The 20,047-nt window shown below is 59.9% G+C and overlaps 1 protein-coding gene across 10 annotated transcripts in view; it reads left to right on the top strand.

The window, feature by feature from the left end:
• HDAC7 (histone deacetylase 7) overlaps positions 1-18,230 on the top strand; it is a 36,882-nt gene extending 18,652 nt beyond the window's left edge. For 7 of the 10 annotated variants that reach the window (XM_032347986.1, XM_032347987.1, XM_032347988.1 and 4 more), the window contains exons 3-26: positions 1,709-1,893; positions 2,030-2,120; positions 2,371-2,482; positions 3,106-3,221; positions 3,414-3,539; positions 3,887-3,978; positions 4,169-4,279; positions 4,421-4,601; positions 4,822-5,018; positions 5,266-5,439; positions 6,549-6,768; positions 8,071-8,204; positions 8,350-8,470; positions 8,685-8,734; positions 9,956-10,063; positions 11,040-11,095; positions 11,263-11,350; positions 12,454-12,573; positions 12,784-12,881; positions 14,121-14,239; positions 14,894-15,027; positions 15,331-15,415; positions 16,695-16,833; positions 16,985-18,230. In XM_032347986.1, coding sequence (XP_032203877.1) covers positions 1,709-1,893; positions 2,030-2,120; positions 2,371-2,482; positions 3,106-3,221; positions 3,414-3,539; positions 3,887-3,978; positions 4,169-4,279; positions 4,421-4,601; positions 4,822-5,018; positions 5,266-5,439; positions 6,549-6,768; positions 8,071-8,204; positions 8,350-8,470; positions 8,685-8,734; positions 9,956-10,063; positions 11,040-11,095; positions 11,263-11,350; positions 12,454-12,573; positions 12,784-12,881; positions 14,121-14,239; positions 14,894-15,027; positions 15,331-15,415; positions 16,695-16,833; positions 16,985-17,030 — 2,903 coding nt within the window. In that variant the 3' untranslated portion in view covers positions 17,031-18,230. Of the gene's footprint in view, positions 1-1,708; positions 1,894-2,029; positions 2,121-2,370; positions 2,483-3,105; positions 3,222-3,413; positions 3,540-3,886; positions 3,979-4,168; positions 4,280-4,420; positions 4,602-4,821; positions 5,019-5,265; positions 5,440-6,548; positions 6,769-8,070; positions 8,205-8,349; positions 8,471-8,684; positions 8,907-9,413; positions 9,672-9,955; positions 10,064-11,039; positions 11,096-11,262; positions 11,351-12,453; positions 12,574-12,783; positions 12,882-14,120; positions 14,240-14,893; positions 15,028-15,330; positions 15,416-16,694; positions 16,834-16,984 lie in introns of those variants that run through there. The other 3 variants (XM_032347992.1, XM_032347991.1, XM_032347993.1) reach the window with 3 other exon arrangements.
• Positions 18,231-20,047: the final 1,817 nt, after the last annotated feature.

Genomic DNA, 20,047 nt, shown 5'->3' with positions numbered 1-20,047 from the left:
TCGGCAGCCCTGCGCTCGGAGGGAGGGATAGGGCCTCTCGGGCCATGCAAGGCCAAGGCAGCAAGCCCTGTGTCCTGTGGCCTGCCTGGGGTTCTCTGAGGTCCCTCTTACCTCATCAGAGGAGTCACCTCAGGAAGCCAAGACACCAGATGTAGAGGAGTGTGTTAGCTTCAGAGGCCCAAACTCAAGCCGAGTGAGAATCTGGGTTCCCCACGTGGATGTGTGAGCAAGAGTGGGGGGCATGGAGGCCATGCGTGGCCTGTGCAGGGCACGTTTGGAGGCACAGCCATCCCCTCTGGTCTCTTACTATCTGGACAGTCGTGGTGGGCACCTCCCTGCTTGGCTCCTCTCTCGTCTCTAGCTCCTGGGCAGAGAACCTTAGAGCAGATGCCACTAGTGCAAGACCCTCTCCCTCTACCCAGCAAGAAAGCCCTGCGAGGGGTGCTGACTTCCTGAAAGTCCAGGGGACAACGGAGCCAGAGCAGTGGCCTCGGCAGGCCCCGAACCCACGCTCACCATGCCTCTTGCTGGGTGGCTTTGGCGAGGTCCCTTCCCCTGAGCTCAGTTTCCACATTTGGGATAATGGAATAGCAATAACCACCTCTTAGAGCCTGTGGGAGTTTCAGGGCGGGAGGGTTTTGCAGGCATGCCTGCATGTGTGCCCTAGATCGGAGGGAACGATTGGTAATGGTTGGTAACCGTTGAGCTGGGTCTGGAGACTGCGTTCCCCGACTCCCCCGCTGCTGCTCGGTCACAGAGCCTTCCAGTGCCCCTCAGCCTGTGGCTGCCCTGATGGGGGCTGCCATGTGTTGTCGGAGGAGCTGAAGGAGTCCTCTCCGGAAAGGTTTCCCCAGCAGTGTGCTCTGTCCTAGGGCCCCTGCTCTCACCCCCGCCAGCTTCGCCTGCCCCAGGATAACGGCTCTGCAGACGCTCCCGCTGCTCAGTCCAGCCTGGCCCAGCTGGCTGTGTGGGCCTAGAACCTGGTCTGGCAGCCAGTGAGAAATAGCTCCTGCCCCCATGGCCCTGGAAAAGTGCTCCTGGTGTGGGCGCAGAGCACACTTGAGAAGAGGCGGCTGGGCCTGCCGTCCTCACAGGGACGGGCCTGGAGCAGGCCCCAGGGGTGTAGGAGCCCAGTGAACTGAGGAGGTTGCCCTGTGAATAGGGCTGTGCAGGCTCGGGATGGTGGGCCTGGGCTGCTGTACGTTCAAGGCGTGGTCACTTTAGCCTTTGGCCTAGGATAGAGCATGGGGTGCGGGGTGGCACCTGGGAGAGCCCACGAGGCCGGCTGGGGCTGGAGGCTGAACAAAGGGGACTGGCGGATCGCCGTCTTTGAGGGCAGGTCATTAGGGGTCAGCCTGACCAAATCTTTATTCCGGCGGGAAGAAGGGAAGGAGATGGCAGGGCCCAGAATGTTCCCCCGCAGGGCTTGTCACTCAGTCTTCCCAGCTCCCAGCCCCTGCCCTGGGGCGGCAACACCAGTTAGTGGAAAAGCCTGGTGCTTGGAGTCAGGAGGGTCCTTTCGGGCACAGCCTCCATGGTCTAACCCCACCTGGTTCCACGCCTGCCCGCCCCCACCCCCACCGTGAAATGGGAGCTGGAAGTCCCTACCCCGTGGGACCACAGTGACAGAGGAAAGGCCCCTACAGTGTCCCGCTGTGGCCCAGGGAGCCTGCAGGAGGCTGAGCGGGCCCCCTCTGTGTGCCCGCAGGCCGCCCCAGGCCCCGCGTGGACACGCCTGGCTTTCAACCCCAGCCCATGGACCTGCGGGTGGGCCAGCGGCCCGCGGTGGAGCCCCCGCCGGAGCCTGCGCTGCTCGCCCTGCAGCACCCCCAGCGCCTGCACCATCACCTCTTCTTCGCAGGCCTGCAGCCTCGCTCCGCGGAGTCCATGAGGGTAAGCTCCGTGCTCCCTGCCCCTGCGGCGGCCTTGAGCTCAGCCCCCAGCCTCCCAGCCTCCCTTCCGCCTTCCCAGACCCTCGGTTCAGTCTCCAACTCCTTGCCCCTTCCTGGGCGGCCCGCCCTGCCCACAGCTCCCCATGGACACGCCGGTGCCCCAGCTGCAGGTGGGGCCTCAGGAGCAGGAGCTGCGGCAGCTTCTCAATAAGGACAAGAGCAAGCGAAGTAAGAACGGAGGCGTCCCCGGCCCGGGGTCCAGGGCCCGCCGCAGAAGGCGGGGTGGTGTGTGAGGGCTGGGGCCTCCCTCTGCTTGCAGTGAGCCGTCTGTGAATGTGGGTGGGGGGGTCTGGAGGCTTTGCGGAAGGGGCGGGGCACCAGGCTTGGCTCTCCGTAGGGACAGGACGATGGGCAGGCGGTGGGCCAGGGAGGCCACCGTCCACCTGCCCCCGACCCACTCCTGACTCCCCTGCCCCAGGTGCCGTGGCCAGCAGTGTGGTCAAGCAGAAGCTGGCAGAAGTGATTCTAAAGAAGCAGCAGGCAGCCCTAGAGAGAACAGTCCATTCCAACAGCCCCAGCATTCCCTACAGGTAACGCTGTCGCAACGGCTCCCTTGTGTCCGTCATGCCTCCTCCCAAAGTGTCCACCCCATGAGCCCTCGTACTCGTTCCCCCTGCCTCCTAGCTGCTTGTCAGCAGACCCATCCCCCTCACCTCTAATTACAGTGCTGCCCCAACCTCTCTCCTCCCACCTGCCCCCTTCTGTCCTTTAATTATCACTCCCGACCCCACCTGAAGCCCTTCCTACCTGCCCCCCCACCCCAGCACAGACAGACCACGCTGGCTTTCTTCTTCCCACACAAGTCCCTTTGCTCTTTAGGATTTCCCCAAAGCACAAAACTATCCTGATTCCTAGAGCAGTTTCCTCCCACAGGAGACAGGTGACTGGCTCTCACCCCAGTCCTGGGACCCTGGCTCCTAAGCTTAGATGGAGGCCTGCCTGGCCCAGCAGCTGGCCGGGAGGCTGGCCCGGTCCTGCCACCTGGATATGTCCCTATTCTTGACGGCCACAGGCTGCCTGGCCCTGTCAGCGACTGCATCTCCTGGCAGGGCCTGGGGACCCAGGCTCAGGAAGAGCCCTTTGCAGAGCCTTCTGCTGCCAGGCCTCTGGGCATCCCTGCGCCTCTGAAGCCACCTTGGCTTTCCCTCCACAGAACTCTCGAGCCCTTGGAGACGGAAGGAGCTGCTCGCTCTATGCTCAGCAGCTTTCTGCCTCCTGTTCCCAGCCTGCCCAATGACCCCCCAGAACACTTCCCTCTCCGAAAGACAGGTGAGTGGGGCGGGCAGGTGAGGACCCTCCAGGGCAGGGTCAGGAGCCTGGAGGAGCGGGAGAGCCCGTGGGGCTGCAGCAGGTCAGCTCACCGTGCTTTTCTCCCTGATGCCGCCTTCTCTTGCCTTCGCCCAGAGGTGACTGGGAGGGAGGAGGGTGGTGTGGGGCCAAGTAACACTGGTGCTCCCACAGTCTCTGAGCCCAACCTGAAGCTACGCTACAAGCCCAAGAAGTCCCTGGAGCGGAGGAAGAACCCCCTGCTCAGAAAGGAGAGCGCCCCGCCCAGCCTGCGGCGGCGGCCTACCGAGACCCTTGGCGGTGAGGGCCAGCAGGGCGGGTGGGGTGGCCTGTGTGGTCCCTCTGGGTTGGGGCCTGCCCAGACAGGACGACTGTGCGCGGTTATACAGGCTGTGTCCAACACACTCGCCAGGGAGGCTGATTGAGGCCAAAAGCCAGCTCCTGCTCTGTTGGCTAAGGGGCCCTCGAAGAAGGGGCACCTTAAAAAAGTGGGCAAAGACACCGGAGATGAGTGGTGGCCTGCCTTCTTCCTGCCCTTCTGGGAAGAAAGCAGGAAGCAGAGGCCACCCCCCTGGGGAAGGGGGACTGGCCCCGTTGTCCTGGCCACACCGGGCCTCTGACTGTGCTTCCCTCTCCGCTGCCCCTAGACTCTTCCCCGAGTAGCAGCAGCACGCCAGCCTCGGGCTGCAGTTCCCCCAATGACAGCGAGCACGGCCCTAACCCAGTCCTGGGCTCCGAGGTAAGCCCTTGCCAGGCTGGGCTCTCGGGGGCAGTTCTGAGGCTCAGCCTTCTTCTCAGCAAGTAGCCCTGACCGAGCTGGGGCCACAGGGTCTGGGCAGCCTGGACCTGAGCCTCCTGGGGGTTCTGGGGAAGGTAGGCCCGGGGTAGAGGTCTGGGACCGGTGACCCCTGCCCTGCTCCCCATGGCAGGCGCTCTTGGGCCAGCGGCTGCGGCTGCAGGAGACCTCTCTGGCCCCGTTCGCCTTGCCGACAGTGTCCTTGCTGCCCGCAATCACGCTGGGGCTACCTGCCCCTGCCAGGGTGAGTGGCTGAGGCGCCCTCCCCCCCACTGCAAGCCCCCAGCTTCTCTCGCTGCCTTCTCCTACCACCTCACCCCAGCACCTTCCCTGCTCTCTCTGCGGGGGATCTTCCCCCCTGTGACGTCTCCCTGCCTCCCCCCAGGCTGATGCTGACCGTAGGACCCATCCGACTCTGGGCCCTCGGGGGCCGGTCCTGGGGAGCCCCCATGCTCCCCTCTTCCTGCCCCATGGCCTGGAGCATGAGGCTGGAGGCCCCTTGCCCTCTCGACTACAGCCCATCCTCCTCTTGGATCCCTCAGTTTCTCACACCCCTCTGCTGACTGGTGAGTTCTAAGGCTTCTCCAGGGGAGGGGCTGATCCCTGCATCCTGCTAAGGGCCAGGCTTGGGAAGGGTCCCTTCCTTCCTCCCTGCCCCCTCCGCAGCCCCTCATCCTGCGCGTCTCCCCGTGAGCCCGTGCCCCCCGGCCACCCCGTGCCTTTGCTTCCTTCCGTCCCTCCCTTTGGTTCCTTCCTTATGCCCCACCCACACCCCGTTCTTTCCAGTGCCCGGGCTTGGGCCCCTGCCCTTCCACTTTGCCCAGTCCTTACTGACCACCGAGCGGCTCTCTGGGTCAGGCCTCCACCGGCCACTAAGCCGGACCCGCTCAGAGCCCCTGCCCCCAAGCGCCACCGCCCCCCCACCGCTGGGCCCCCTGCAGCCCCGCCTGGAACGGCTCAAACCTCACGTCCAGCTGATCAAGGTGAGGGGGACTGGCTAGGGGAGGTGATGAGGGGTTGCTTCACTGGGCCTCTGGGGGCTGAAAGAAGGGAGGCTCAGGAAGGGCTGGGACCTGGAGGGCCAGAGAGAGGACATGGCTCCCAAGGGCCCAGAGCCGTGTGGCCACTGAAGTCTCAACAAGATGAGTGGCCACACAGCCCAGCCCACCACGGTCCACCGCACAGCTTGCGTCCCAGCATGGCTTCTCAGTGGGCATCTCCCTTCCCCAGAGGCCAGCCAAGCCCAGTGAGAAGCCCCGACTGCGGCAGATACCCTCCGCTGAGGACCTAGAGACAGATGGTGGGGGAGTGGGGCCAGTGGGGGATGACGGCCTGGAACACAGGGAATCAAGCCACGGGCAGCATGAAGCCAGAGGCCCTGTTCCTCTCCAGCAGCACCAGCAGGTATGGCAGCACCCATGTGCCTGGAAAGGTGTAGTCGGGAGACCCTGGGGCCTAGCATAGATGGAAGGGAGGGAGCTAGCTCCTCAGTGCAGGAGGCAAGTCTGGGACCCAGTTTGCCCTAACAGATCCATACCAAGGTGCAGACATGCCCCCACCATGCACACGTGTGTGTACGTGCACACACACATACACACAGGCACAATCAGCAGCCTGCCAGGCTTGGGGGAAGCCATGTCCCTTGTCCAGTGCTGAGGCTGGCCTCTCACCAAGCCGTGCACGTCCCTGCCCCAGCCCCTCTCCCCTGTGACCCGTTGTCCGGTGTCCAGGACGGGGACTGGGACCAGAAATGGGACAGAGCCAGGTGTGGGCAGCACTCTCAGTGTGAGGCAAATCATGGGGCTGAGTTTGCTGGGGCTGCTGGAACAAGGACCACAGACCCAGCCCCTACAACGACAGAAGTACATCGTCTCACTGTTCTGGAGGCTGAAATGCCGACACTGGGGTTTGTCTTTCCGAAGGCCATGAAGGAGGGGCTGCTCCCGCCTCTGTCCTCAGCTGTAGATGGCTGTCTTCTCCCTGTGTCCTCACACCATCTTCCCCCTCTGCCTGCCTGGGTCCAGCTTTTTCCTTTTTATAAGGACAAAAGTCATACTGGATCTCATTTTAACTTGATTATCTCTGTAATTACCTGTCTCCAAATAAGGTCACATTCTGAGGTACTGGGGTGGGGCTTAGGACTTCATGAATGGGAAGTGGCAGGGACACAGCTCAGCCTACCGTGCATGGCAACAGTCCACACATATGCAGTGGCTCATGCATGTCCTTGTATCCTTGGGCAGTTGGCCTGAGGCCCCTTACCTAGGTTCTGGCTTTGGAGTCCCAAGGGTCTGAGAAAGTCTGGTGGTACAGGGTGGTCATTCTGGGCTGCTGACTTCTGGGGGTGGTGCGGGGGGCCGAGGGTTCAGAGATCAAAGGCCAGAGCCCTGCCAGGAGGCAGGGCTAAAAATCTCTCCCAAAAGGGACCTGCCCAGAGGTTTCCAAGGCCCTGGGCAGCAGCAGATGGAGCAGAATCCTGAGACCTGGAGACTGAGGCCCCCTATGTCCCTCAGGTGTTCCTCTGGGAGCAGCAGCGACTGGCTGGACGGCTCCCCCGGGGAGGAACTGGGGACTCTGTACTGCTTCCCCTGGCCCAGGGCAGTCACCGGCCCCTGTCCAGGGCTCAGTCATCCCCGGCCGCTCCTGCCTCATTGCCAACTCCAGAGCCCGCCAGTCAGGCCCGTGTCCTGCCCAGCTCAGAAACCCCTTCCAGGAGCCTGCCCTTCACCACAGGTAAGGCCAAGATCAGGGTGGGACAGGAGAAGGGGCAGGGAGCCCACAGGGGCTCAGGCATAAGTCCATGTCTGGTCTTGCTGTCACTTGGGACATTGTTCGAGGCCACAGAGCACTTGCTTGGCCTTGTCACAGCCTCACGGTGTCCCATGAAGGAGGTGGAGTGGGTGATGGTCCTCACTGTGCAGATGAGGACACCTGGGCTCGGAACTAAGGTGACAAACTTGTGGTCAACGAGCAAGCTGAGGGTCAAGCCAGGTTAAGGATCTGGGTCTCTGGACAACCCAGAACTCCCCTGACCTTTCAAAAATGATATTTAGTATGGTTGTTCTGTTGGTAAAGGAAGAGCTCAAAAGTATTTTAGAAATTTTGAAAAACACCAAAAAATATAAGAATACAATAAAAATAGCCGACTGGTCTCCCACCACCCCAAAGCCACCTCTCCTAAGTGCTGCTGTGTAGTTCAGCACCACCTTTGTCCTAGAAAGCTGTGTATAGATACCACACACACCCATTGCGTGTTGAGCCCTGCTTTATTCTGTTAACATATTATGAATATGTCATGATACAATTAACCTTTAAAAATGAGATTTTTTATAGTATTTCATCACAGTATTTTTCTTTTTTTGACGATTTCTTATTGGTGGGGCGGATAGGTGTCCACTCGTGAGAATTTCTTGTCCGTGAGTCTTTGCTCATCTCTGGCATTGTTTCCCAAGGGCTGCTCTTAAGGAGCGGCCTCCCTGGGTCAAGTGGGATGAGCATTTTGAAGATCCCAGTGTCCTGAGGCATGCTGAAAGTGACCCATCCACCGTGTGCAGGACTCTGTAGGCGGCCTGCTGGTCAACCCAAAACAGTCACTTCCCCAAAACTGCATCTGTCTTGTCACATGGCTCTGCGTCACTGTGAGCTTCCCAGCTCTTGGCTTGGGGCTTTCTGAGGAATTCTTTCTCCTCTCACACCCCTGTGGCAGCCTGGCTGGGTTGTGAACGTCCAGCATGAGACCCCAACATTAGGCCCCCTTTGGTCAGGCTTAGAGCTCTCGAGGTCTTGGTGGCCACAGGAAGCCATGTGTGGAGAGTCAGGATGGCAGGAAGTCAGGGGCTCTGTGGCGGAGGTGTTGGCTGGGGCACACCTGTGTGTGTGTGTGTGAAAGGCTGAGGGGCTGGGTGGGGGATGTGGGGCTGTGTGAGTCTGGGAGCGATGGGATGTCAGGTCTGGCTCCATGTGGGTGTGATGTGTGCGGCCCTGCGGGGAAGAGGGGACCCCTGGTCTCTGGATCCTGAGTCCTGCTCTCGGCAGGGCTCGTCTACGATTCGGTCATGCTGAAGCACCAGTGCTCCTGCGGGGACAACAGCAGGCACCCGGAGCACGCAGGCCGGATCCAGAGCATCTGGTCCCGGCTGCAGGAGCGGGGGCTCCGGAGCCAGTGCGAGGTGAGGAGGCAGCGTGGGGGTGCGTGGGACCACAGGGGGTGGGAGATGAGGGGCCTGAGCAGGCAGTGGTCGTGGCGGGGAGGAAGCGTGCAGGGGCAGGGGTTGGGGGAGCCCGGGCTCAGGAGGTCTGTGGGCCCATCCTCAGTGTCTCCGGGGCCGGAAGGCCTCCCTGGAGGAGCTGCAGTCCGTGCACTCGGAGCGGCACGTGCTCCTCTATGGCACCAACCCGCTCAGCCGCCTCAAACTGGACAATGGGAAGCTGGCAGGTAGGGACCCCGATGGCTCCCGGGACCCTACGCCTCCCCTGACCCGGCCAGCTGCTGTGTTCTCTTGTCCCAGCCCCACGCAGCCTGCCCCTCGGGCATCCTAGGAGTCCCCCTGCCGCCCGCTGTTCCCCTTCCCCAACTCCCCGGCCCCAGCCCCCCTCAGGCCAGAGCTGAGAGGCTTCTGGGCTCACACACACTGGGCCTCTCCCCACAGGGCTCCTGGCACAGCGGATGTTTGTGATGCTGCCCTGTGGTGGGGTAGGGGTAAGTGTGCCCGGGGGGCTTGAGCGCCCATTGCCATGGGCTCTTGGAGCTCCTCCCTTCTGTTCTCCCAGGCCCAGCCCCTACCTGCTTGTTCTTGGGGTCCTGCCAGACCTGTTGGGCCAGGGGCTCTCCCATAATGCTCCTCTGCCGGCTAGAAGCTCCTTGTGGCCAGGTGTGTCCTCTACCCGTCAGTGTCTCCTGAGCGGGGAGCCCTTTGCCTTGCACTTAGACGGTGTTCAGTAGATGTGGAGTGAGGCTTAAAGAGCAGGGGATTGTCTCCCTTCGTAAAGCCCTGGTGGTGGTCGGGATTCACCCTTCCACGCCGGCCTCCGGGCGGAGTCGGGCTGCTTGGCCGGAGCTGTGGGGATGCCTCCAGGGTCCTTGGTGACCCAGGCAATTTTCTCCCACAGCCCAGCTTCCCCTCCTCCCAGTTCACCCTGCTTAGCGGGCTCCTTGCCTCCTCTGGTGGCGTCCCAGCCCGGAGTACGGAGGCAGGGGATGGAGGCCTAGTTCTGGAGGGAAGTGGGAGCTGTAGCTGGGGGGCTGTTGGGGAGCCAGTCAGCGCCCTGTTCACAACTTCCCATTTCTTGCCACTTTCTGATTTTTCCAACTGTTGTTGCTTCTGTTTTCTCCTCCCTCCTCTCCCTCTCTGTCTGTCTCTCTCTCTCTCTTTCTCCAGCCTCTTGCGACTCTCTCTGCCTTCCTCGCCTCTCTTGGTCCGCCTCGCCCTCCCCATCTCCCCATCATGCCCCCCGGCCCCTCCCTAGCCTTGAGGCCCAGGGACTGGGTTTGGGGGGCCTCCCAGCCTGGGCTAGGGGCCCTGAGTGGAAGACAGTGGTGCAGACGGCCCCTCGAGCTCCGACCGTCCCGCAGGGCCTGAGCAGAGTCAGCTGGGGCTTAAAACCCCCTCCCGGTCCAAACCCCAAGTCCCGCCCAGGTAACGCCATGCCCCCTCCTCTGACTGGGGAGGCAGGCGCGATGCTGCTGGCAGAGTGCTGGCCAGATACGGGCTGGTGATATGGACTGAAGCTGGGAAGAAGTCATGCTGGGATTGGGGGACACAGGAGGCCTTGCCTTTGGGTGGTGGGGCCCTGGGGAGGCAGCACTGTCTGCCCAGTTCCCTGCCCCTGGGGTCCTGGCCGTGGGGTGGGCACCGCCCAAGAGGGCCCTGGTTCCTGTGGGGGCCTTGGATGATGCGGGCCCTGACTCTGGCCCCCACAGGTGGATACCGATACCATCTGGAACGAGCTGCATTCCTCCAACGCAGCCCGCTGGGCCGCTGGTAGTGTCACTGACCTCGCCTTCAAAGTAGCTTCCCGTGAGCTAAAGGTAGGAGCTGTGAGTGGAGAGTGGGTCAGCCACAGAGAGGGTAGCAGGGTGGGGCAGTAGGGAAGGTCAAATCCAGAACCGCAGGCCTCTCACTCCTCTTGGATAGTGCCTCAGGGTTTTGGAAGGGAAATTGAGAGTTCTGGCGACAGAGCTGAGATTCGAACCTTATGCTCATGCTATTTGCTGGGGATCAAGCCGCTGGTCTCTAAGAGACCCAGAGTCGTAATTACTCAGGATCATTTCACACACAGACCCGCTGTGTGACCACCGGGCAGTTGCAGAGCATCTCTGGACCTCTTCCATCAGCAGATCGGTTCTTTGCCATCCGAGGTTTTATAGACCGGGTTGGTGCCTGTGCTTGTTCACTCTGGGCCGGGCACCTGACAGGGGCTTGTGCTGAGGCCCGAACCCCCTGCTGTTGAAGAGCTCACAGCCCAAGGGGGGCATATGTCCGGTGTCCCTGCTCCTCCTCAGAGTGGCGTGCAATTAAGAGCTCAGTGCTGGGCTGTACCTTCTGGCCTCACCCTTTGACAAGCGGGCAACTTCCCACAAGCTACTTAACTTGCCCAAGCTTCAGATTCTCCTCAGCTGTGAACTAGAGAGAACCCTGTTTCTCTCATGGAGATATTGTGAGGATTAGGCGACATTTACCTCAGGGAGCTGTCAGGATGAAGTCCCGCTTTTATGGAGTGCTGGGGCACAGTGCCGGGCATGGTGTTTTTGCCCGAAAAATAGTAGCTCTTGCTAAAAAGTGATGAGAGTCAGGACACACCAGGGTGGGAGGTGTTCACCGTCACCCTAAAATCACCCGCCAGGCTTCAGGGCACCTCAGATCCCACTGGCCGCGGTCAGATCTGCTGACATTTGTTGTCCTACGGCCCCTTCTCAAGGCATGAGCCTGAGCTTGGGGCAGCTTTGTGGAGATGTGGGTCTGAGTGCTGGCCGTTTGGCTGACAAGCATTCTTTCTGTTTCCAGAATGGTTTTGCAGTGGTTCGGCCCCCAGGACACCATGCTGACCATTCCACAGCCATGTAAGGCTGGGGGGAGGTCAGGGAGGGGGTGAGATGGGGGGGGCATTACCCGCTCTGTCCCCTGAGCCTTTTGGGGCCGGGCCAGACAGGGCGGCCAGAGGAAACGGGAGAGGTGAAGACACAGGGGAAGAATGGCCGGGCAGAGCCTCTCTTTCTCTTCCTCCCAGGGGCTTCTGCTTCTTCAACTCCGTGGCCATCGCCTGCCGGCAGCTTCAACAGCAGGGCAAGGCCAGCAAGATCCTCATCATGGACTGGGTAGGTCCCAGTTCCTGGTTCCTGGCCCCTTCAGATCCGAGAGCCCTGTAGAAAGAGCCCCAAGCCTGGCAGCAGAGGATCTGTCTTCCTGTCCGAGTTCTGCACGAGCCTCCTGGGCCTCTGCGTCCCTCTGTATATAAAATGTGGGCAAAGATAAGAGTCACACTGGGGGGCTGCCGGGAGGCCTGGAAGCAACCGCGTGTGAGAAGGCCCTCAGCCATCACGAACTCCCATGGCGGGAGGAGCCACTTGAGTGCTCTTTGGCCTCCAGTGGCTTCTTTCTGCAGGTGTCACTGCATTGCCCCTACAGTCACAGGGATAGCAGGTCACCTCAACGTGCCCCTAATCACATCTAGACCCTGCAGTTTGACCTATGATGGGTCTGAACCTGACTGTTACCTGGTTTCAGATGAGGAAGGTGAGCCCAGAGATGTTAAGTAACTCACACACAGTCACAAATCTGGTAAATCCTGAGACTAGGACTTGAACCCAGGCCAGTTAGCTCTGGAGTCCATGCACCTAAGCCAGACACTCTGCCTGAGCATCTGTGAATGCGACATGCCTCTACAGCTATTGACTGCAGAGGAAATTTCTACCCTTGTGCCCAAACACGGTCCTGTGACTTACCAAGTGTCAGACCACAGCTCTTCCTAGCAGTGGTGACCCCGGGCCTCACAGACCTGCCCCTCCATAACTGAGCTTGGTTTCCGATCACCTTATCACTCCTTGACCGTGGGCAAGATGCGTTAGTGAAGGTTCCTGACATGTGTAGGCTTGGACTTGCCCCTCTTCTGCCGTACATGTCTTGTGCCCGCTGACCAGTGGGCCCTTGGCATGCCTCCTCCCCTTCAGGGTCTCACGGTATAGTCTTCCCGGTCCAGGGCTGTGTGTGCCCAGATGTGCGCACACGGAGAAGCACAGAGTGGGCCAGAGGACTACTTGGGACGACTCAACAGTGTCGCTCTGGGAACCCCAGCCTCCCTACTCCCAGTCTAGGGTCCTGACCCTCAGACAAGGGACACTTGAAACCTCCGTGCACTGTGCCAGCCCCCATCAGCATGCCTTCAGGCCTTCACTAATCCGTTGTCCATGCCCCTGCCCAGGATGTTCACCATGGCAACGGCACCCAGCAGACCTTCTACCAGGACCCCAGTGTGCTCTACATCTCCTTGCATCGCCATGATGACGGCAACTTCTTCCCAGGAAGCGGGGCCGTGGATGAGGTAACTGCATGCTCCCTTCTAGCCCCGTTGGCTCTGCCTGTGTCCCAACTAGCTGTGGGATCCTGGGCAGGTCGGTTAGCTTCTCTGATGCTCCGTTCCTCTATCTGGAAGTGAAAAGGCCAGTTGAGCCAGTCTCGCAGTGCTGGCGTCCTGGAGTTCCTCTCCTGGGACCCTGCTCTCCTCTGGTCTCTCTTGCCTCCTGTTTTCCAGGTGGGAGCTGGTAGCGGTGAGGGCTTCAATGTCAACGTGGCCTGGGCTGGAGGCCTGGACCCCCCGATGGGGGATCCTGAGTACCTGGCTGCCTTCAGGTGAGTGCTCTGGGGGCCCAGAGGAGGTCCAATCAGCAAGGCCACTCTTTTGTGCCTCTTTTCCCAACAGTACCAGGCCGGACGCGATGGGTTGGTTTGGCAGCCTGTCCTCAAACAGTTACTGGACATGATAAGCCAGTCCCAGGGTGGGCCTTTCAGACTGAGACGAATAAAAGGAAAGGCACTGTTATAGTGGCCTCTAGGAGCCTCCAGTCCCCATGAAAAGACGGGAGACACAGAATGAAAAAGTCAGGGGTACTTTATCAAGTCACGTGTTACCCAGAGCCAGTGTCGAACTGAGTGCCGGAAGATAGGTAGGGTGAAGTGAGCATAGCTGCCACATTCAGTCAAGCAAGGCTGCTTGGAGGAGGTGGGCTTTGCATGAGAGATAAGAAATTTAGATTGTGGAGAAAGAGAGCAGATGATGTTCGTATTGGGGGAGTTGCTTAAGAAAGTGCATTCTAGAAAGGGCCTTGGGCTGTTTAGGGGCCCTTATGTTTCCCTCTGGGATGCCTATACTCCATTTGGGAAAAGAGAACCCTGGAAGTAGGTCTCAAATACTTTTCTGGAAATAGTCTCCATGAGAGCTAATTCTGGAGAAGCCCCAGACTGGGCTTCTTAGTGTCTGTGTGCCCTGAGCCCAGGGCTTCAAAACACATCAAAATGGACCCCAGAGTTGGGTGAGGGACGGAGGGAGGCAGCTGCGGGGGGCCGGCAGGGGCAGAGAATAAGAGAATGAATCTGGGTGGCTCAGGACGTCAACAGAGTCAGCTCTCAGGTGGCAAGAGGTGAGGTGTGGTCAACTCAGTCCGACGTGAGTGGCATCTGCGTCCCAGTAGTTTCAGTCCCGAAGGCTTAGTGACCTGCCCCCACTGTGGCCCTGCCCCACCGCACCCCACAGACACACACACACACACACACACACACACACACACAAGCACGCGCCCAAGCACCCATGGACATACACACACTCTTCTTTCTTCTCCTTTGGGATCCCATCCCTAACTCCTTCCTGCCCCTTCCCCGTTAAGAGCTCTGGGTGGCTAAATACTTAGACTGTGCCAGGGATATGGGTGGCCAGCCAGGTCAGAGAGGCTAGAGGGATCCATTTATCCTGCTGGGAGATTGGGTGACTTGGAGTCCCAAGAGCAGGGTACTCACGGTAAAGCTGGTAGGAAGGGGCCCGCCCCCCGCAGCCCCGCACAGAGTGCTGAGCCCCTGCGTCTGGCCCCCACACAGGATGGTCGTGATGCCCATCGCCCGAGAGTTCTCTCCGGACCTGGTCCTGGTGTCAGCTGGGTTTGATGCCGCCGAGGGTCACCCAGCTCCACTGGGTGGCTACCATGTTTCCGCTAAATGTAAGGAGGGCCCAGCTCAGGGGGAGAGGTAGGGAATGAGGGCCAGGCTGGGAGGAGAGGCACTGCCCCAGTCCTGGGGAAGGTGGCAGTGGCCAGCTCAGGACCATGAGTGAGGACGGGTGTGGCAGCTGGGCCTGATGTTCCCTGGGCCCTCCTTGCCTAGGCCTGCCCAGAGCCGTTTCTCATGACTGGGGCTGTCACCACAGGAGACCTACGCTGCAACCTGGGGGTGATATCTGGTAGCCAAGAAGCTTGGCCTTGGGACCCCCTCCCCACAATGCACACCCCACTTGTGCCATCCCCAGCTGAGTTGCCAGCTTCTCCTGGAGGGGGACGGGGAGGAGCCCACTCAGCCTGCTGGGCCCCAGGGCTTGGGGGTGACTTAGTGGAAAAGACAGGCTTGGAGTACAAGCCCCAGGTTCCAGTCCACTTCCTGGCTGTGGGCCTCATGCAAGTCCCTTAGACCCTGTAAGCCTCAACTGAGGCATATGAATAGGTCTGACACAGGGGGACCCTGTGAAAGGCCTGGAGGAAGGAGCGATGTGTGCATTCTGAGCATCATTTATAAAGAAAGATGCCAGCAGAGAAATTTCAGAGAGGGTCCACCTCTCCTCCAGGCCTGCTTCTCCTCTTCCTCCCCACCCAACCATCTAGGTTTTGGGTACATGACACAGCAGCTGATGAGCTTGGCGGGAGGTGCGGTGGTGCTGGCCTTGGAAGGTGGCCATGACCTCACAGCCATCTGTGATGCGTCCGAGGCCTGTGTGGCTGCTCTTCTGGGCAACAAGGTGAGCTGCCCGCCCATCTGTGTATCCATAGAGCAGGAAGTCCAGCTCCCTGAGGATGGTCCCGGCGTGCAGGCAGTTGGGGTGCCCCCCAGAGGGCTTGCAGATAGTGCTGGGGTGGCAGGCCTAGAACGAGGGGGACATAGTGGGTACCCCTTCCCCAGGTCAGGTCTAAGACTAGCATTTCCAGCCTTAGGCAGAGCTGGGAACACAGCCATGTTTGTATCTGGAAAGCCAGGGCCATTGGGGTGGAAGATTCCTGGGCCTGTGGGTCCCTAACAGCTGACATGCTGTTCTCTCTTAAAGGTGGACCCTCTTTCAGAAGAGGGCTGGAAACAGAAACCCAACCTCAATGCCATCCGCTCTTTGGAAGCCGTGATCCGGGTGCACAGTGAGTACGGAAAAAGGGTACCCGCTGATCCCAGAACCTCAGGGGTCTCCTGCCGTCAGTAACCCGTGCCCCATGACTCCCAGTGCCTGCCAGGCAAGCAGCTCTCTTGCTGTACTGGAGTGGGCTTCCTATGAATAACCCCAATAATAACGGTGGGACTGCCTCCCTCCCCGTGAATGGGTGTTCTCGGAGCCCTCCATGGATCCAGTGGGGACTCCCTGCCTCCTCAAGGCAGGACAGGCCTTCCATCCCCAGCCACAATCCTAGGTCAGGGCCAGGCCAGTAGCAATAGGCCTTTTGCCAAAAGCGCTGGTTCTTGACCCTCAGTCCTGTCCACAGCGATCTTGGGAGCTCTGCCTGCTTTGGGGACTGGTCTTAGAATAACCCCGTATTTGGGGGTGCCTGGGTGGCTCAGAGGCTTAAGCATCCAACTCTTGATTTTGGCTGAGGTTTTTGATTCTCAGGGTCATGAGTTCAAGAGCTACATTGGACTCCACACCCGATGTGGAGCCTACTTTAAAAAAAAAAAGAAGAAGAATATTTGGGAGACAGCTTAGATTTTCACTTGCAACTTAGCATCTATGGAACATTTTATGTGACCGGGGTTCAATGCTAGGGATACAAAAATGAGTAAAGTAGGTTTGCCCACATCCAGGGCCCGTAGAGGACAGGTGTAGAACAGTAAAGATGGTGCTGGTACTTCGTACAGAGTCTTCACCCTGGGTCGGCCTCTGGGCTGGGCGTGTGCCGTAGACATGATCTCTTACAACAGCAGGCAGGATGCTCATTCATGTCCGTGGCTTAGTGGGGGCCGTTGGAAGCCCAGGCGGTTAGGTGACCTGCTGACGGCCACCCAGAGCAGCCGTGGTGGTGGTCAGCTCTCTGTGTTGTGACCTTCCCCCCTCCCATGCCCCATCCTGTGTGCTGCGTGGAGGTGCAGATCTTATCTAGGGAAGAATGGGCCCTACTGGTGCTCTTCAGAGCCCCACGCTATGGGAAGGGGTCAGGGGTGGGAGAATGGCTGGGGCACCTGCTAGGGCCCGCTGGTGGCCACAGCGAATCCGCTCTGCTCTTCCTGGCAGGCTGCGGTGGGGGGGACCATGAGGGAACTGAGGGTAGAACGGAGAGCACTGATCCCTGACTGAGGAGGCGCCCGCTCCTGTCTGCTGTGGGGCCTTTGGTCTGAGAGGTCCAGCCTTCTATCAGTTTAGGACGCGTGGCGTGGCTGGGGGCATGGGCCTGTTTCCCCAATCCTTTCTGACTCTGCTTCTTGCCACAGGTAAATACTGGGGCTGCATGCAGCGCCTGGCTTCTTGTCCGGATTCCTGGGCACCCAGGGTGCCAGGGGCCGACGCAGAAGAGGTGGAGGCAGTGACCGCACTGGCATCCCTGTCCGTGGGCATCCTGGCTGAGGAACGGTAATGCCCGGCCCCTGGCCCGCAACCTCTTCACCCCTCAAACCCTCCTGGCTCGAGGACACCAGCTCCCAGCACAGCCGCCCCAGCCTTCTTACTCCCAGCAAGCTGAGCTGAGGCCCTCTGGCAGCCCCACCCTTGTCTCTCCCCGCAGGCCCCCAGAACAGCTGGTGGAGGAGGAAGAACCAATGAATCTCTAAGGCTCCAGAAGAATGGACCTGCCACCCACCCTGCCCTTCGGACCTGGTTCTTGTCTAGCCTCTGGCAACCGTACCCATTCCCGGGGTCTTCAGACAGCCTTCGGGCAGGTAGTCGGGGCCAGAGAACAGCCCCTTGTGGTCACCCCAAGGAGCCTGAAAAAGGCCCTGGGTCTAGGATAGGGACCAAAGAGGACCCGGAGAGGAGGCAGGCTGGGCAGCCAGCCAGGCCTCAGTAGCACTCTTTCAAAAACAGAGTCTACCCCTTTGGGGTCCAGGCCCTGGGCTGGGCCCCCATTCCTCAGGACTGCACAGAGGAGGACTAGCTCAGTCGGGCCCACCAATAACCACTATTCTTGGCTCTGTAGACCCTGGGCTTTGCACACAGCCCCAGGCTCCACACAGAAATGTGAACTTGGCCTCGGCCAGGGTGGTCCTTCCTAAGCTCTGAGGGCTGGGCTGGAGTGGGGAAAGGGGGACGGGTCGGAGGAGCCATGGGGTCCGCTGTCCCTGAGTATGGGGGCATCCTTCTTGCCTGCTTCCTCAGATGACTCTGGAAGCTTCCTCTCCCCGCCTCCCCAACCCCACCCCATCAATGGGCAGGGAGACAAAGCTCCTTCCGAGAGAGTAGTCATCGGCAGGCCTCCCATCTGGTCCCTGCCCCCGCCAGAGGCCACCCTACGTCAACCATCTCAGTGCCCTGGCAGAGCAGACAGGTGCTCTGGGAGTTCCATGCTTCCTGAGCCAACGGTGCCAAACTCTTCATCTCCCCTCAGCAGCACAGCATGGCCGCCAGGGGCCCCTGGGTCACTGCCTCCCTCCATGAGCCTTCTCTCTTTCTGGGGTCTCCCTCACTCAGCTCTGACTCCTGCCCTACATAGGACTAGCTTGGCTGAGGGGAAAGGGGGTGGGAGAGTGGACACAAGACATGGGGGAGGGGAGGCTGCCCTGGCAAAGTCTTCAAGGCTTCTGGGGTTCAGGCCTGGGGCCAAGAAGGAAAGTGTTTGTGTGTGTGTGAGAGAGAGAGGGAGAGGGAGAGTAAGAGTATGTATGTTTGTGAGTTAGAGAGTACGTGTGTGTGTGTGTGTGTGTTCCCCAGGACCATCATACCCTGTGTACGTATGCATGTTTTTGTAAAAAAGAGAAAAAAAAAGAAAAAAAAATGGAAAAAAAATCTGAACAATAAATGTTTTATTTGCTTTAACGGTGCCTGTGGAGGGGCCTCTGGGGATGAGGAGTGTACTGTGGGCGGAGGGCTACGGAGGGGCGAGCGGCAGGCCTTCAGCCATACAGCATAGCATGCGTCCCATTTGATGTGGGGAAGGGACCAGGCTGGGCTGTGGGCCAGCCCCCCTCCGGCTCCTGCCCTCCTGTGGGCAGCGCCCTTCAGGAAGAATCCATTCTGAACACAACCCAGCTGGCCCCTGCTTGCCCCCCTTCAGGGTCGTAAAGGCAGCAGCTTTGGGCTGTGGCCAGAGATAGAAGCCCACTGAGAGGGCGGGGGTATAGAATGCAGCCCCAGAAGGCCTCCCCAGAGAGCGGTGAATCAGACCTCCCTGGGTTCAAGTCCCAGCTGGGAGCTCAGGTAAGTCACGTCACCTCCTGGGGCCTCTGTTTATCAGTTAAAGGCTCCAGAAATAGACACTGTTTATGGTCCCTTCCCGCTCGAATGCACCATGACTCCTTAACAGGTAGTGAGCCCAGGAGAGACCATGCGCAAGGCAGCAGGCCAGGACAAACTCATCCAGTCCCCAGAGAGGACAGTGCCAGGCTGCCAGCGCCGGTCTTTCTAGTTCCGAGCCCGTAGGAGTAGCAGCCTCATCACCTCAGACCTGGCCCCGAGCCCTTAGCTGGGGAGAGCATGAAGGGAAGCAGGTTCGCCCCCTTCCCATCTGTCCTGACCTCTTGGGTGACACACTAAATGTCACCAGTGGTGCTGTGCTGAGGCTGTGCCTCTGAGCACCGTTGCTGTGACCGGCACGGCCTGAGAGTCAGGCTGCTGGGCTCTCCTATGCCAAGAGCGGCCAGAGGGAGAGGGCCTCCAGCCTGAGTCAGTGATGCCCCCTCTGCCTTCCAGGGCACACGGTGAGCTAAGGAGACGGTCTCCTGAAGACACCTCGAGACTGGCCACCACCACCCTTCCCTCTGACCACTCCCACAGCACCCACCCCCCCCCCCAACTCCCCAAAAGAGTCCACCACAAGAAACCACCAGAGGCTGTTGGGTACAAATGGCCGCTGTATTTCTGCTAAAGTGACAGTGACACAGATAAGGCAAAACAGCTGAAGGGCAGGACATATCAGGGGGAAAAGGGCAGACCGTGCAAAATGGCAACCTAACGTAAAAAGGTGTATGTAACAATAGTTCCCTCCTGAGTTAGTGAGCCCTTGTGCCCGTGTATAGGCAGAAAAGCAGATTTTGTCCTTCAGAAGGGAGATTTTCAAAGACGAGAGCTCTAGGCGAAGGGCAGTGAGTGGGGGAGTAGAGGACTGTCTCGTGGCCAGGGGTGACACATGTGAGAAGTGATGGAAATACAGGGCTGTGGGTGCATGGGCACAGATCCGCGGGGCTCCCTCCGGCCTGCGCCATGCTGCCCCTTCCCTGGAGCCCTTCTGGGGGCAGGGTACCTTCCCCAGACACCTAGTTTGGCCTTGTTCAGGGAGTCCTGCTTCGGAGTATGTGGTGTGGTGAAGGAGATGACTGGCTCCAGCACACTCCTGGGATACCAGCCCTTGGCCAGGAGAGGGACAGTCAACTCTCCACTCAGGTCCCCAGGCCTTGGGAAAAGAGAACCAAGTGTTGCCATCCCTGGGACTGACGGGTTAAACTACCTGACTCTCAAAGGACAACAGGATGGGGGGCTGGGGTTGGGGTTGGGAGGTCTCCCGTAGAGACCCCTTACTTGACTTGACTCCCAGGTTCTCAGCCTTGCCTGAGGGAGAGTGCCCCCAGGCAGAGCCCCAAGGCTCACTGCCCTACCCCTCCACTCACTGCCCTGGCCCTGCTTACGAAGATTCCTC

Source organism: Mustela erminea, chromosome 6 (genome assembly GCF_009829155.1).
Source record: "Mustela erminea isolate mMusErm1 chromosome 6, mMusErm1.Pri, whole genome shotgun sequence".
NCBI lineage: Eukaryota > Metazoa > Chordata > Mammalia > Carnivora > Mustelidae > Mustela > Mustela erminea.
The sequence above is the reverse complement of the archived record's forward strand: the minus strand, read 5'-3'. Positions and strand labels throughout refer to the sequence as shown.